Genomic DNA, 17,741 nt, shown 5'->3' with positions numbered 1-17,741 from the left:
GAGTATAGAGCTCTTCCAAGCATCTCCTTACCCATCAACGGCCTAATTCCAGCTTTTCCTTCAAGTTTTAGTTCAGGGCTGTACTCTCCTGCCCATGGTAGCTTACCCTTTAGGTGCCAGCAGGCCTAGACCTCATCATCCTAACACTTAGAAGGTGTCAGAGAACCTAGGAAAGCCATATAACTAATGGCCAGAGGAGGCAAAGAATGGCTAATGTTAACTGCTTGTGTCCTACCATATCAAGATTTTGTGAAGATTACCAACTTCCACTATTAGCTGGAAATACACTGGAAGCTCACTCTTGTCTGCAGACATCACAACCCGAGGAGAAAGGAGTTAAAGGACATTTGGTAATCATGAAGCCTGACGCACAGGAGCCTGGAGCTCCTGGCACAAATGAGGCAAAGTCAGGATGGCACCAGAGTGGCCATCAGTGTCCTTGGGCAGCGGGTGAAGTTGGGTCTGTCACAGAGAACTCCAAGAATGGGGCTGATCTGTACCACTCCTTTGGGCATAAGACTGACCAGGTAACCAGGGACATGACTTCCCAGGCAGCAGGCAGAGGCACAGGGTCCTTCCCAATCACAATAGCACCACAGGCAACAAGTCCTTGGCTATTCAGAACAACAGGTAGTTTGAAGACTAATCTTTACTGTCAACTTTATAAGATTTAGAAGTAACAACCCTGGGTGCATCTATGAGGGTGTTTCCAGAAAGATTTAAAAGATGGAAGGTTTGAATGTGATGGCACCATTCCTAGGGCTGGAGCCCCAGATTAAAAAATAAAAAACAGTGAGCATCAAAATTTGTCTCTTACTGATCCTGACAGATCCAAAATGACAAGTCACCTTGTGCTTCTGCCACCATACCATGCCTCACTGACCAGAGACTGAATCCCTTTATCAACTGTGAGGCGGGGTTAATCCCTCAAGTTGCTGTTTGTCAGACACCTGTCACAGCAGCAAAGAAAGTGACTATACCTGTAGTAAAGCAGAATGAACAGCACCTTGGTCTGTAGGGCCACAAAACCAAAGTCCCTTTCAGTTGGAGCTGACTACCTGAGTTTGAGTTGTATTCTCTACCTCTTGGACTACAGAGATCTTAGAGACTAGGGCATGGGAAGGGGCATTCTGATGCTGCTGGTCCTTCAGAGTGGTGGTCTTGGCCGACAGGAATGCAATAATAGGATCCAAGTCAGTACCGTCCACAGCTACCAACACCTCAAAACAGGGACTGCCCACGGTGCCAGGGAAGGTTTTTCATAACCTCACAAAACTATGGAAATTTCAGTTAATTCAGGTGAATAATAAAAGAAAAAGATTTTTGTTTGCAGGTAACATCAGTAACCCAGAAGACATGAAAAAAAAAGCTACTACCATAAATTCTATCCAGCTATTCAAGATACCATCAAAGAGTGAACTCCAGAGCTCATTTATACACTGGCACTATGCAAGCAGTAAAAATAAAAAATGCAGATTTATTCACAATAAAAACAAAAATACAAAATATCCCAGATTAAACATATGTGTTAAGTAAAAAACAAAAAATGATTCACTAGAGTAGAAATCTGAATCAAATAACTTGTTTCTTGAGTACAAATTCAATACTAGGAAACCATTACCTAACAATATTAAGTATTTCCCAGCATAATTGTGGAGACTTCATGAGAATGGTTGTGAAGTTCATCTGGGAAAGAAACAGGTCACACAAGCTGTGGAAATTCTTTGCAGAGGGACAAGGTCTGGGGAGGTGGGCAATCAGACTAAAGTCTGTGGGTACCATTGGATCTGCATGGTGTTAGCATAAAAATATAGCCGTCAGTCTCATGTCTTTGTGGGTATCGTTGGAGCTGCATGGTACCAGCATAAAGATGTAGCAGTAGTCTAAAGCCAAACGTGGGTACCGTTGGAGCTGCATGGTGCCAGCATAAGAATATAGCAGCCAGTCTCAAGTCTATGTGGGTACCATTGGAGCTGCATGGTACCAGCATAAGGACACAGCAGTCAGTCTCAAGTTTATGTGGGCATCGTTGGAACTGCACAGTGCCAACATAAGAATATAGCAAGCTAGATACAGGCGCAGACATATAAATATGCACATGAGAGGGAACAGAGGTGGTATTTTAAATTTCTTCAGAAAGAACATTTGATTCACAATATGACAAGTGGGTAACTACTTTGTATCAAGTGAGAATGAACAGTGGAAGCTGGAAATATGCCTCTTATTCATTAAGAGCACTCCTACACTGATAGTTAAAAGACCAGCAATGCAACTGAAAACAACACAGAAAATAATAGAAAAAATGCAGACAGCCACAAGGCACACAGAGATGGCTGACTACGCCAGCAGTCATGGGTGTGCAATGTGCCAGGTAATTTTCTACTAAGTTTACACAGGTTAGAGTCACCTAAGAGGAGGTAACCCACTTGAGAAAATGCTTCCATAACACTGGGCTGTAGGCAAGCCTGTAGTGTATTTTCTTAATGAGTGATTGATATGGGTGAGGCCATCCCTGGGCTGGTAGTCCTGGGTTCTATAAGAAAGCAGGCTGAGCAGGCCACAGGGAGCAAGCCAGTAAGCAGCACTCCTCCATGACCTCTGCATCAGCTCCTGCCTTCAGGTTCCTGTCCTAAGTTCCTGTTCTGATACACTATCAATGATAGACTACAGATGTGAAAACATAAGCCAAATAAACCTTTTCCTCCCCAACTTGTTTTTGTTTATGGTGTTTAATCACAGTAATAGTAACCCAAACTAAGATATGCAGAAATGTGGGAGAGGATAGAGAGGCCAATGAAGTAAGGACAGATGGTCCAGGAGTGTCCCTGGTCTTGTCCTTCAGGCTCTAAGAGGAGTGGTCACTGCCTCTTGCTTTGGACACCTGGCTAACATGCTGTAGTACCAGCCCCACAGCAAGTTCTTAGGCACAAGAGTCTTATATCACGGCAGTGTGGAAGCTTTTCTCTTATATCACAGCAGTGTGGAAGCTTTTCTCTGCTCCACAGCAATGTGGATGCTCTCTAATCTTTCAGTGGCTTCTCTCCCAGCCTCTCAGGATGCATCTATGTCTATCCTAGGTTGCACACCCTGGCATTTTCTGAGTAAGTTGTCTTGGAAAGTCAGTTTCTGTGTCACTCATTTTAGACTGGTCATCAGCCCCCAAGGTTGGGAGACTGGATCTACATAGGAAACTCAATACCAGGAAAGGGAGAAACTATGAATGCCAGAAAAACCAACAGCTGCACAGTGCATGTATCAAACATTTAATTCTTTAGACAGAAGGACAGATGAGGCACACCAGGCTTAGAAGGAGCAGCCCATACATGTACACTCAGGATGCAGTCAGTGCATGAGCAATCTTCCCCCAAAGAAGAGAATTTCTGTACCAAGTTTTAATGGAGGATAAGGCTAGCCATGTGCCTCAGGTCAGTTCTGGGGCCTGAAGTCTCTGTAGAGCAGCAGAGAGGCAGGGCGTACTGCTACCTGCTAAACCCACACTACTTTTGAAGTAGAGACACTAAGAACATATTTTTTTTAATTTATTTGGTAAATACTTCTAAATACTAAAAATAATGCTGAAAACCCACAAGGTAACTATTCTAGGCCACTGTCTTGATCTTACATTGTTCCTGGGTCTGAACAACCTTTACAGGGGGCAATTTCCAGCTAATGATATATAACACTACCCCTCCATTCAGCCTGCACCTGCCCCCCCTCCTTGGGCTGGAGAGAAATTAATGTTACAAGGAAATGAGCAGAAGAACAAGGCTTACAGCAGGGATAGTGATTCTGAGAACTACAACCCCTGGAAAGACATTGTTTACCCCAAATTAACAACTGAAGTTTTACTTTAAAAACTACTCTTGTTCCAATTATAAATTCCATTCAAATTTACTGATGATTTAATGACACTAATTAGATTGTGTGTTCAAGAAATCTGTCTGACAAACACCACTGCCAAGTGTCGTTAACAATATGATGGCATGAAGAGAGTTTAAACCATCAAAACAAAAGACTGCTAATGCAATGACACAATTATATACTCTAAAGGCTTTTATGGTTTCAATTTTAATGAAGAATTAAAGCACACAAAAAATGTAACCTTAAATTTCTATGATTCTCAAGCCTTGTCTCAAAGGCTAGCATAGGTTTCTAGGCCTACAACATCTCTCCTGTGGTCTAGAACTTTGTGGTAGAAAGAAATGGTTCCAGGGACTCATCTGAGATGACACTAGGCACCTGGATGCTAAGCAAGGACACCCTCCCTGGCTGATGGGACCCTAACTTAAGGTCCTTGTTTATACCTCTTGCTACTGCTCTAAAAACAGGCAGGGAGATTTACTTCTGAGACTCTTATTGTTTGAACCATGGGAACATCTAATCAATTGACAGAACAAGAACACAAAGCTACTCTTCCCTACACCTGACAAAGCCTCCCACTGCACATCTAGCCCTGTCTTCCTGTCACACTGCACACTGCTGGCAAGGACCCTGTGAGGCTATGGCTATTGTAGAGAATAAGACAAGCAGTCTGGTGAGATGGCATTCAGTCACCTCCACACCAGGGTCAGTGGGTGCCATTACTTGGAATGACTTCTTCTGTTTTCGAGCTGGCACATGGCCCCTGCCTGAGGCCAGCCTCAAACATCCAACTTCAAAACCTCTTTTTTTCTAGTCCTGGAAAACAGGGCCCCATGGGAAGTGGGCCTGGTCATCCACAGCAGAGCACTGAGCAGCAAGGCTTTCTTTCCTAGACCTGATGTTGACCTCTCCTAGGAGGCGGGAAAGGATTAGGGGTGTGAAGAGCCTGTGCTGGTGGGAGATCTTAACCAGCCCACCCCAAACCCAAGAGAACAGAGCAGTAGCAGTAGCAGCAGCAGGAATAGCCCCAGGACAATTAACATAGCAAACATCAAAATACCAAAGACCCTGGCCTCCTTGCAGACAGCTCTCAGAGCTCTGGGTGAAGTTTCCTAGATCCTCTGCCCAACCAGGACAATGTTCTCAGCACACACATTCCTGAAAGGCACCTAGAGTTGTTACTGGGCCTGAGCACCACGGTAAGCAGTGCTCTGTAATTTGTTATCTGAACCAGGAAATAGTCCTGTGCAGGCTCCTCAGCAATCCACATCATGGCCTACAGAGGACCCTCCCATGGTTTGAGACTACTCTGGTGATGGCAGCACTGCAGAGGTGGTTAATACAATCCAGGCTCAAGGGTCTTAGATGCAGGGGCTCCATCTTGGTCCTACTGGGTGAGCAAGGTGGTTCTGGGAAAGTACTGCTAGAAGTAAGTAACCACCATACATCCTCCATTCCAAGCCCAGCTAGGCCTCAGATGACACTACCCTGACCAACACAGGACCCAGTGGCTGCTCTTGAGTTCCTCACCAGCAAAAAAACACTGTGGCAGAAACCGTGATGTGTTGGCTGATTTTGATACACAACTGTGGGCAACTTGTACAACTGGTATGGGAGGCTTTTGCTTTAATGTGACTATTGCAAAATGTAGTTTCTACTGGACTGATGGAGGAAGGTCATTGGCTAATAAAGAAACTGCCTTGGCCCATTTGATAGGCCTGCCTTTAGGTGGGTGGAGTAAACAGAACAGAATGCTGGGAGGAAGAGGAAGTGAGCTCAGACTCGATAGATCTCCTCTCTGGGGCAGACACGATGAAGCTCCGACCCAGGATGGACGTAGGCTAGAATCTTCCTAGTAAGCGCACCTTGGGGTGCTACACACATAAATAGAAATGGGAAATCAAGATGTAAGAATCAGCCAGTAAGAAGCTAGAGCACATGGGCCAGGCAGTGTTTAAATGAATACAACTTGTGTGTTGTTATTTTGGGGCATAAGCTAGCTAGGTGGCAGGAATGCAGCCCGCAGCTCCCTCTACACTGGACAGTGTGGCTCAGCATGGTTTTCAGTAGAGACATTCCTGGCCTTACAGCTTTACCCTATAACATCTACATGTATGTTTCTTTCCAACTTATTTAATTTTAAATTCTGGGATCAGATTAAGCAACTGTATAGAGTAGGCATCATAAAGGTCTTTGTTAACAGTTTCTTTTGCGGGCGGTGAAGGAGTCAGTTATGAAAGGTCAGTGGGAAAATCTGAGAAAAACCACAATGAACCCTGAGTCCTCTGAGGTGTCCGTCACTTTTTGGCCTGTTTTCCCCCTGGCCATTTTCCTACCTGGGCATGCATTTTTAGAAGACAACTTCTACACTGTGTGTCCTCTGCAGAAGCCGTAAGGCCTAGGACATTTGCAGCAACCTTATGGTAAGGGTCACCTGGATCTTGGGCCTTGACACTCTGTGAGTAAGACTGGGTCTTGGGGACAGAAGGAATCACATACCACACAGAGGATATATCTAGTTCTCAGGTCTTAGCATTCCATGGATGATGCCAATCCTGGGGACAGAGGAGCAAGTGTCACCCAGAAAGCATCTGGTCCATAGGTCTAAGCACTAGTTGGGTGATGTCCATTCTGGGTACAGAAAGAGCAGCTGTCACCTATCTACACCTCAGCACTAGATGAAATCACACCAATCATGGGGAAGAAGAAGCAGGGGTCACCCAGAGGATAGCTAGTCCACATGTCTCAGCACTCCAGTAAACATACCCTGGGCAGAAGGACAGGTATGACACAGAGCCCAAGGATGCTTCTCACCTTGATATGCTCATGCAGCTGGGCCTCATGCTGTCGGGACAGTTGCTCATGCTGCCGCTGGAACTCAGCAATGAGAATCTGCCTCTGGATCTGCTGCTTCTGTTTCAGTGCTAGAAGCTCCTGCTGTAGCTGCTGCTCCCGCAGTGCAGGTTCCAAGGGCAGCGAAAACTGGTGGTCCAGGCGCAGGTCCATGGGTACTGCTGCAGGGGCCACTTGCAGAGGCAGCGCTGTAGCCACGTCCACTATGGAGAGAGCACAACAAAGAAGAGAATGGGTCACTGAGGCAGCAAGGCGAGCCTTGGGGTCTGGGTCCCTTCTTCCCTGTAAAGCCTAGATGTCAACTATCAAGGGGTGTTGGTGGCCCAAAGGGCACCTGGTATTCTTTGGCCAATGGTCTGACAGGCTATGGTCTGTACAAGGCTCAAGGATTCTGGGCTCTGTCCTCAAGCACAAAGATCTCAGGGCAGTGGCAGATCTAGCTAGGAGACATACTTGCACCGAGTTATTACTCTCCACCCTTTGCCAAAGGGGGAGGCCCCACTCTCAAAGGACCCCACTGCAGATCCAAAGGCTCATCTGACGTCATACTGAAAAGTCAATAAAGGGAAACTAGAGCAAAATGCTCCGCTTAGCCATGCAAGGAGCCAAGTGCCAGTACTTGGATGGGCAAACCGCCTGTACTTTGCTTCTGCCCCTTCTCCTAATGAAGCCACTGCAGAGCTATGTATGAGACTCAAGAACAGTGTGTGCCATAGAAGTGGTCCAGATAGACACTCAAGCAGAGAGCTTGTTGCCATGGTAAAATGAGAACCCTCTTGAAAAACATGTTTACCCAACCGACTGCAGCCAATAAAGTGTGCTCCTGGCGGGCAGCATGAGCGTTCATCAGGGTGGCTTCTGCACTCACACTGAGCCCATGTTTTGCCAAGGAGAGGCCACCGTGATTCTGATTTAAAGCAGAAGCTGAGTCAGTATCAGTGTTTACTTACAAAATTAATTTCAAATTAAAGCAAGAGAAACAATGTGGAGGAAAGGTAAGCTTTAAGTTACCAACACAGGGTCAGAGAGATGGCTAAGTGTGTGAGTAAAGGAACCTGACATCACACCTGATAACTTGAGTTCAATCCCCAACATCCACACAATGGAAGTAGGGAACCAACTCTTGAACGCTATCCTCTAACTTTTACAAGTGTGCCACAGCATACATGACCTACCTACCCCCCAAAATGCACATATGCAAACACAAAAAATTTTTAAAACATAATTAACGATAAAAGAATAAATTACCAACTTGTTGAGCAGCCCCTCTCCTGTCAGAGGCTGTTATGAACACTGTGTTATGCACAGGCTCCTTGGAACTAGAACGTTCTAAACACAGTGAAGTGCTACTACAGTACCTGTCCACAGGCAGCTCTGCAGATGTTCGCTCGGTTAAGGCAAAAAAGCCCTGTAGACCCTACCTCCCGACTGCCCTGTATGCAATGCTTCCTCTGCCCACACACAAGCACTGAGTCCAAGGAAAGGAGGTAAGAGCACTGTCTTCTGGAAGGGACTCAGTTTAGAGTTCAAGTGCAGCACTGGTGGCAGGTGCCTGACATCCAGCTCCTGGCCCTTATGCACTTGGCCTTGCCTGCAATTCTTTCTAATCGTGGCTATCCTATACCCTTTCTTCTTGCTAAATTCTTAGGGTTTTCTACTCGCAAATTCAGGGGGGTCTTGGACCAAGACCTGCCTGAAGCCCTCTTCCTGGGTAAGCCATGTTTGACAATCTTGAGCCACAGACTTGAGTAAGAATGTGCTTGTTTCTTTTGGTCCCTGGCATTCCTGTAGCCACTCCCACACAGCAACTCCCAAAGCTGGCCTCAGAGGATCCCTGGTCCCAGGATTCTTCCTTGTCCTTCTAGAGTAAAGATGGGAAGAGAGCTAACAGTCACCAGAACCCTGGTGTTCTGCCTCAAGATACAGCTCCCCTGGAGCAGAGTCCAGGAGACCAAGGAGGAGGTGGAGGTATAACCATAATGAAGACTCCCTTGGGTTCCCCAATGAAGTGGCCATCTTCCCATCCTAGGCCCCTGCACCAACCTGGCTTGTGGTCTGGCCCTGTGGTCTCCACTAAATCCTCCAAGACAGACTGACAGAGGGGTAGGAGCAGACAGAACCCAAGAAATACCCAGGCCTTGGGCCAGCAGCCTGCTTAGCCACAAGAACACCCAGCAACCATAAAGCAACTGGAGATCCTCAAGTCCAACAAAACCCTGCTGTGGCCCATGAGCTAACCTCTCCTACCAAGCTCAGTGAAGCTCAGCCAAGACTTCGGCTCCTCATCATCAGTGAGGCAAGGCTTTGGCTACTTACAGGGACGTTTGCACTTTCTGTATCTTGGCTCGAGCTAGGTACACTAGAAGCTTTTTAGTTGATGTATGCTTGCTCCATGGACAAGGCTCTCTCTCACACAGGAACAAGGACTGGCTTACTCATCTTTCTGTTTTGTCTTTTTTTTTCTATCTCTTTTATTACAAAATAAAACAAGATGGAAAAATACAAACAATGAAGGTGTTATAAAACAATATTATTTCTATGTTTACTCAGTTTCCCTTTTAAGGATAATACACTCTAGAGGGTAAGGAATTAAAGGGGATGCCTTCCTGAAGGAGTCTCAGGGCGAGCTTCTTCATCAGGGGCTGGCTGTGCTGTCCGACTGAACAGCAGGTAACAGCAGGTACTTCTTGCTGGGGTTTTACCTATCCCTTATTTTGAACTCACAGACATGATCCTTTAACCTGTCAATTTTATGGTTAAATGAGACTGCCTCAAGCTGCCCCTGACTGCCTGGCATAAGTCACATCATCTTTCTTAGTTATAGACACATATGATCCTTGATGGGCTTAGTCTATGGCCACTTTATTTTAGAATGTGAGTCAACTAGGGGTGAAAACTAGCCTACAATCAATCAATCAATCAATCAATCACTCACTCACTCACTCACTCAATCAATCAATCAGTCAATCATATATTCTTAGTGTCTAGTTAAGCAGTGTTAGTTTAGCTTAAATAAAAATCCATGAAAAATTAATGAAACCATGACACTGTCTCACAGTTTGAAAACTATCTTTTCCTGTGTGTTACCTCACTTGGCTCTGGGGAAGAGGGCAGGTGGGACTTTTGCTATAATTTTGCTGACATGACCTAAGATTTATATATTAACAGACTATATCAAAGATGTTGGGCACAAGAGCATGCTATCTGCCCATTTCTATTTTTCATAGAGAGGTACCAGTAGGAATGCCTAACATTTCTTTAGAAAAATAAATACAAAACCTTTAAAAGGATTGCTTTGGTTAACTTCAAGAACATGACAGGCCAATCATTTCTACTAATGTATCTATACAGTGATAACAAGGATGGTGGAACTAGAGAGATGACTTAGAGCTTAAACGCACTTGCTGCCCTTCTAAAGGGCCAGATTTCAGTTTCCAGCACTCATGCTAAGTGGCTCACAACTGCCTATAATAACTCCAGCTCCAAGGGCTCTAACACCTTCCTCTGGCCTCTGTGGGGCACAATTGGTACAGAACTGAATGCTTAGGGACTAGCAGGGCAGGGTGTGCAGAGGGCAGTTGGGGATGGGATGAACAGCTCCAGGCAGTGGCAAGACCAGGCTGCTCAACTGCTCCTTATCAGTCACAGGGCAGAATGATAACCAGCTGGGGCGATTTCTATAGTAGTACTTTGGCACTGAGGCTAGCCTTAGAGCCTGTTACAAGGAAAGTACATTCACACTTGGTCCAAAGGATACTAATGTGAGTGCGGTAACAACTGAAGCTCTTTCTTCAGCCAGAGGCCAACTATACAGCACTGATATTTTTCCCACGGGAACATAACCAGTGTAGCCCCTGACCTGCGGGTCAAGGCTGGTCAGCACCCCACCAAGGAATGTAAAAGGGTCACTGGATTCTCTGAACAACAGTCAGTATGTGTGACTGAATGTGGGCAGGGTATACTCTGAAGAATGGGGGAGGACACACTCCAAAGGTGCTTGCCATGCACTGAATACAGCTTTGTCGTAACAAACTAAAGCTGAGGACAAAGTGGAGCAGATTGTATTGCTTGTTTTGAATTTTGTTGCTTCTTCACTCAATATGCTCAGTTTACTGATGTTTTAGTTCCTAAGGCACTAAATTTAAAGCTGTGTTTGAAACTGTAACCTTGGGTATTTAAGGTGCCCTAAATTTGTAAGCCAGACTGAAAGATGGATGAAATGTTAGCATATCCACCACACAGGATGAACAAGTTAAGACTGCTGGACCCTCTCTTTACTCAAGAATCACCCATGCTTACTGTCCCAAATGTATCTGAACTTCCTGGACAGGTACCATCCATCCCAAAGGTCAATTTTTGCCCAGATCTTCTTTTGCATTCCTGCATGAAATGCATGATGGCCATTCCCTGTTCCCTAACTTCCAGCAGCCCAACAACTGAAGAGGAAGCAAGGGCAGGACTAGTTCCAAGTCCTCCTGTCCTGGGCTCTGTGCAGGCTACAGATCTCTGAGGGGTAACTACACTGGGGGGTTGAAGAGAAAGGGGTATCACTTCCACAGTTCAAGCAACATGAAGTAAGAAAGACCCATGTGAGAGACCACTGAGCCCACTCACTCCTCAAGTCCACAGTAGGCCTGGGCTCAACTGTTGTACATGAAGAGCAGAGGGAGCTCCGGTGCTGGGAGCCAACACTGTCTTCAGTGAAGTCTGCCAGTGAGCTGCAAGAAGCATCTCCAAATGTTGGGAAGGGACAGAAACACTGCCTTGGCCTGCGTCCCAAAGTGCCAATTAGAACTTCACTCTTGGCTACAGAAATTGAAAGGAAGCAGAAGATTAAAGGTCCTTTGTTACCTGCAACTCACATCCCATAGCTAGCTACTGTTGTTGCTTCCTCTCAAGTAAGGTCACTTTGGCAGACACAAAATGAGGCCTGGAATCCACACAACAAGCAAGGAGACTAGGCCAAGGGCTCTTGAGAACATGGCCTGCCCACCCCCACAGCCATCATCAGGAGGCCAAGAGGCGTGGCTGTAGCCCAGCTCAACTGCCAGTTGCAGAGACCGAGGCCATGGTCCCCATTCACTCATGAGAGCATGGCCCTGGCAGTTGCGTCAAGAATGACTTGTGCTATTTCTGTATCAAAACCACTGGAAATGCCACGAGTTCCCAACAGAGGCTGCTGGGCTTTTGACCCAGGACTCTACAAGAAGAAAACGAAATCCCCTCTTCTTAAAGAACACAGAATCAAAACAAAACCGCCTGTATTCTCAGAAATATTCTATGGAGGGTTGAAAACTCCTCCATAGGCTGTGCTTTGAAAAAGCTTATCAATACAATTGGACCTATGACGTCAGTGAGGACACAAAGACCACATTCAGTGCTCTAAGGAGAAAGACAGGTCTGCTGGGAGCAAGCCCTCCTACAGGAAAAGCCTCCTGCTCTCCCTCCCAGTCCTGCTTTCCATTACGTGGGTCACTCCTCTCTCACTGACACCACTTCACACCATCACACAGACACAGAAAGAAAGCAGCTCTGTTCAGGAAACACATGAGAGCCAAGGGTCGCCTCAGTAAAGAATAACTCATTCAGCTCCAGGGAAAAATAATAGATATTTCAACTACGGAACCATGGCTTCCTCTCACTGACATTTGCCTATATGGGGGTGAGGAGAGTTACTCTAACTCTTGCTGGCTTATGACCCCTCCCTGGAATGTTCATCTTCAAGTGTTTGGGGGCAACTTCAAAAGCACACAAAACAAGGCCAGAGAAATGGCTTAGAGGGTGGATGTGAAGAGCTGGGTTCCAGCCTCTGACCACATGGTAGAAGGAAAACCAATGAGTACAATGGACATGCATACACAAAATAAAGAACTGCTTTTTCAGAGTACACAAATCAGAGAGAACCATGCTATGGACCCCTCCACAGGGTCCTTCACATACCTTCTCCACATCTATCCATACTTCTTCCTTCACACCATTTTAATAGTACACATCTGGAAGATTCTTATAGAACAGTAAGATACTGTCAGCATATCCCAATAAATCAGTAAGAATTCCATGTTATCAGCATCAGAAAGTCACCCCACTCTTTAGGGTCTTATGCTCTATTTGAATCAGGACCTAGTTAGATCAAGCACTGCCAGAAAACTGTATCTCCCAAAGCCACTGTAATCTACCAGCATATGTGAAGGAACATGTTTACATGAGCGCCAGTGTGTGTGCACATGCACACACGTGCACGCACGCACACACAAACACACACACACACACACACACACACACACACACACACACACACCCCAGCTGGAGATGCTGGCTACCTGCCCTGTACTTCTACTGATGACGCTTGCCTAGATCAATGAACTCCGGCCCTGGCTTTCTGTCAACTGTATGTTCTTAGGGCCTGGCAGATTTGGCTGTGATTTTCCAGCAAGAGCTGGGGTGCCTAGTGACAGGCGACTGAGACAGCCCAGGTGGGTGTTAGCAGCTAACCATGACTGCTGCCAATAGCACTCTTCTGGTTCTTCAGTTGCTTCTTCATGTGTTTGTTGGGGTCTTTCTATAAAAGCTCTCTGTCACTGACAAAGGGTTTTATAAGACAGGCAGGACAAGCGTCCCCCCCCCCACTTTTTTTTGGTCTAAGTTTTAAAAATGATGAGTGGTCTTGCAGTGTGGGTGGTATATTTTACAATGTCCTATGTCGTAATGACCTGTGTCTCTCTTAGCTGCATATCTCAAAGATACTCCAACAGTCCTGTCCTCAGTCACAGAGAGTCTTGGGGTTGGCCCAAGTTCTGAACCACAAAGGTTTCAGAATAGCTCTATTCTGATGGGACATGATGGCCTATTCTTAAACATTTCCTAGCCTTGATGTGTGTCACATGTTTAGCAACCAGACTGGCTACTGAGTGCTATTATGGGATGGGACTTAGGACATATTATGTTCTTACTGTCGTTCCTGCACATTTCTGAAGTGAATGAAACTGCACGTGTGTTCCATCCTCCCTTGGAACTTCAGAGCACACAACTTATTAAAACTATCACTCACAAAGACTGAAAAGCCCTATCTAGACTCCACTCAAAATTCTGATTTATCTGCAATATCCTCTCGTCCAAAGATGTCTGAAATGGAATTCCGATCATTTAATGTGCATGTGAGCATGCAGGTGCAGATGTACGGAGGAGGTAGGGTGGAAATGTCGAAAGCACTTTCCAAGGTAAACATCTAAGAATGTTTTGTAGGGAGCAGGCACAACACAGTGGCATTCCCTGAGGCTCACAGACAGGGAGGTCTTCTGTAACAACTTTCTTTGCCTCACTGCAACCCTTATATGTAATGCTAAGAAACTCTGTTAACAATTCACCAGAATAGAAATCATGCTTGAAAAGGAAAACAGCGATGATACAAACAGAGGAAGCTTTGTGTTCTTTTCTTTTCAGCTGAAACCAAAATGCAAAGAAAGGTATTTGTGTGTGCAGATATGGGAAGGTTTCCATTTGGCACTGGGCAGGAGAGACACATACTAAACACAGCTTATGTTACATGTAATCTCTGAGTCGAGTCTTCCATGAACAGTTCCAGAAGCCAGTAACAGGCAGCACACTTTTCTAGGCACTGATTCACCTCACATTTCTGTCTTCTGGAATGGAAAGTAAGAAACACTGCTCCAGCTAGAAACAGGCACCCCCCTTTTCTTCCTGTTATCATGGTCCATACCATGCCTTGCCTGTAGGCTGGCCTGCTGGAAACTATATGCATGTGTATATTGACTTATTCATGTGCATAAGGATTCCACAGAAGTCAGTGCAACTGTGTCCTATCAGGCACGTGGGAAATGTAAGACACGTTGCTTAGATAAATTGCTCAAGGACCACAAGCCCCGGCATCAGGAATCCTAAGGAATTTGTACAGGCCAAGGACAGCTAGGACTCACAGCTTAGCCAGGGCAGCAATTCTTAGGGTGGGCAGAGGCAGGAACCAAGCCAAGGCCCAGGCCCCATCATCCCACTGCTGCCAGCTAGCCTCTGGGGCCCCCACTGCACTGACAGAATCTGGGAACCCTACAGCTTGAGAGTCCATGTTCTGGAACCGATATTCCACTATCACAACCTCCCTTTCAGCAGAAATGTATGATAAAACACCAGCTGAGTCCCTCACTAAATGACCTGCAGGAGGGCTTGCCTGGCCACGGGCACCTCCTTTTAGCTGAGACTTGGGTTCTATTCTTAACCAGAGGCTGATTCTCAACTACTGCTGGGATAGATCGCCTGCAGCTTGAGGACCACAGATGCATTCTCTTTCCTGAACAGCTCCTGTGCTCAGGAGTAGCCACCTACTTACCCAACCCTAGGAAAAACAGGAACAGCAGGAAAATCCTGCCCAGCCCTACTGTAGACTGGAGGTGGAAAAGAGAATCCTTGAAATGTTATTTTCACTATTGAAACAAAAGGCTACGTTAACACCAGGTGTATCTCCCTCTGAGGTCTCCTTCTCCCCACCCAGTGCTTACCTCATTCACTTGCACCACTCTCCTAAATAAAGGACATGTTTTTCCAGGCAGAAAAAGGCCCAAGTGAACCACAAACAAAGGGCAGTGTCATCACACTGAGCCAAAAGAGCTGTTGGCAAACAAGGTGATCCTCTGTGGGTTTGTGCCTTTCGTATTCAGTGGGGTGATCCTCCATGGCCTCCTGCAGACAGCCACAGAACACAAGGCCAGAGAGTGGCAACACCCACATCTGAGAGCTGACTCACAGGGTCTAGAGGCAGGAGACCTGCTCTTCAAGATCTCCAGTATGGAACTAAGATACAAGAAGACACGCAGGCATAGAGATGGCAAGGCAGTGGCAGGCCATGGACCCTGGAGCCAGGTTTAAGTTCAAATCTAAGCCCATGTTTCTGAGAACTACACTCTGTCCTATGTCAATCAGTAATAAAGGACACCCCCTCAACCCAAAGGAACACTGATCTTCTGTAAGAAGTGCTGGGCATGGAGCTGGCACTGGTGTGCAGTCTGACTCCACACCTGTACCAGGACATACTATGGGAAAGGCACCATCCAGTCTGTAGCAACCAAGAGAGGCAGCAGAGGGCCGCTTAGTGAAACTGTACAGCTGGGCCTCAGTATTCTTGATACTTGCTAGCTAGAAAGTGGGTCAAGAAAACACTTCTCTGCATAGAGGTGAGCAAGATGGCAGCCAGGATATCTGGGAGAGTTTGGGAAGGGCAGAGGGTTATATTGAACTTTTTCTGGTTACATGAATTCATGAAAGAAAAGCTTACTAACAAAAACAGGGGCAGGGCGAGCCCACACAGCCTGTAGGACAGCCAGCTGCCATACAGCTAGATTTAGTCGTACTCATGCAGGTAAGAGAGCTGGAACAGCTAACACACCTGAAGTGCCCAGCTCGGGCAGCCAGCTCTCCAGGTAGCACGGTGAGCTGTCTGAGGGAAAGCCAAGACAACATCTGAGGCCCAGAAAGCATCAGAGACAGGGGAATGTCCCGTGGGCAGCCCTCTTGAGAGAGAGGACATGGAAACAGATAGATCTGGAAAAAATTCCCCATCTCCTTTTAATAATCCATTTTAGGTTGACACAAGGGCCGGGAATTAACAGACAAAGACTGAAACCTTCCATTCACATACTATCCAGAAGCCAGGTAGTCTGACTGGCACACACAATGAGCACGCTTGAGTGTCTTTTCTACTTTCTACTTACCAACAGTATGTGTTCTTTGGTCTTAATGCTGCTCTTAAACTGGAGTAGCCTGCGGTTTGCCAACAAAAGGGGTTGAACAGCCAAGGACTGCTTTCTTTAATAGGTATGGTGGTGGCTGCTGAAACCCAGGCATAAAAAGGGGAAGGAAAAGAAAAGATGGCAGTGATGTTCTGGACTCCTAGAGGCAGTCCAAATCTCAGGAGACCCAAGACAGGTGGCGAATGAGTCCCTCAAAGATGGAACTCATCAAATATGTGTCATGTCACCTCTGTCTCAGGACCACACCAAACCCGTGGATGGAACAACCCTATCCTTAACCACCTCAGACAGCTGGCCTTAAGGCAGGTTCGACTACACATGATATGTACTGAGCACACAGTGATAGGTGGCCAAGAGCCAAGGGGGTATAGAAGCGAAGTTCCTCACCAGCCTACCTCATGTAAGCAGAATTTGGGTGCTCCAGTTTTGTCAGGCACCAGCGACACTAAAGAAGTGAAGAAGGCTTTCCTTGCCCTAAGTCTACAGTCCCTGGTTAGGTGTCTGAGGTCAGAGAGACTGATGCAGTCCAACACTCCCACCCCTGCTGGGAAATAGAAGGCTCTCTGTAGTAGAGGAGAATGAGAGGAAGAGAAGCAGAATCCAGGCTACCTTCACATCCCTGGCTGAGCCATAGTCTAGAAGCACATAGTAATGTGGCTTCTGTGAGGCTGGGACTTGCTGAGGCCACACAAAGGAAACCAGCTCCGTGCAACAGTCTGCAGCCTCTGGCCAATATACAGTGTGCTCGAGTTCAAGCAGAGAGTCCCACACCCCAGTCACAGTCCAGTGGGAACTCAGCCTGAATCTCAAGAAAACAAGAAACTGAATGCACCAAGTTCCACTGGAAAGGTGCCAGTCTGTGGAAGGTTCTAGAACAAAGTGAAGACCTTGGGCAAATAGCTGGAGTAAGAGGCAGTGACCAGAGGGTTCTTGGCCTCTGCCAACCAAAGAAATATGCCAACATTGCTGCCCTTAGAATGCCTGTTTTGGGAAGAACAATGTGGTGATTCAGTTGTATGCTCACAAAGGGGCTGAGGACTGCCCAGGACCAGGCCAGGCCCACCATGAGGGAGCTGTCTTTTCTTTCAACAACTAGAAACGGTGACATGCTGAGTACCTGCCCATGCCTTCTGGGACAGACTCACCCAAGTTTTCTCTGCAGCCCCAATGGAAAGCCTGTGTGCTCTGAGGAAGTCTTGGCATGCCTTCTTCTAACCTCAGAAGCCCAAAGCTTCTTGGGAGTTCCAGTGTCCCATAGCACACCCAAGA

The 17,741-nt window shown here is 46.5% G+C and overlaps 1 protein-coding gene across 10 annotated transcripts in view; it reads right to left on the bottom strand.

The window, feature by feature from the left end:
* LOC121433402 (histone deacetylase 4) overlaps positions 1–17,741 on the bottom strand; it is a 257,632-nt gene that overhangs the window by 92,149 nt on the left and 147,742 nt on the right. For 9 of the 10 annotated variants that reach the window (XM_041631766.1, XM_041631771.1, XM_041631765.1 and 6 more), the window contains one exon: positions 6,676–6,917. In XM_041631766.1, coding sequence (XP_041487700.1) covers positions 6,676–6,917 — 242 coding nt within the window. Of the gene's footprint in view, positions 1–6,675; positions 6,918–17,741 lie in introns of those variants that run through there. The other variant, XM_041631774.1, reaches the window with a different exon arrangement.

This window comes from Microtus oregoni, unplaced genomic scaffold (genome assembly GCF_018167655.1).
Source record: "Microtus oregoni isolate MIOR12 unplaced genomic scaffold, Mior012 000038F_ref0000394, whole genome shotgun sequence".
Taxonomy (NCBI): domain Eukaryota; kingdom Metazoa; phylum Chordata; class Mammalia; order Rodentia; family Cricetidae; genus Microtus; species Microtus oregoni.
The sequence above is the reverse complement of the archived record's forward strand: the minus strand, read 5'-3'. Positions and strand labels throughout refer to the sequence as shown.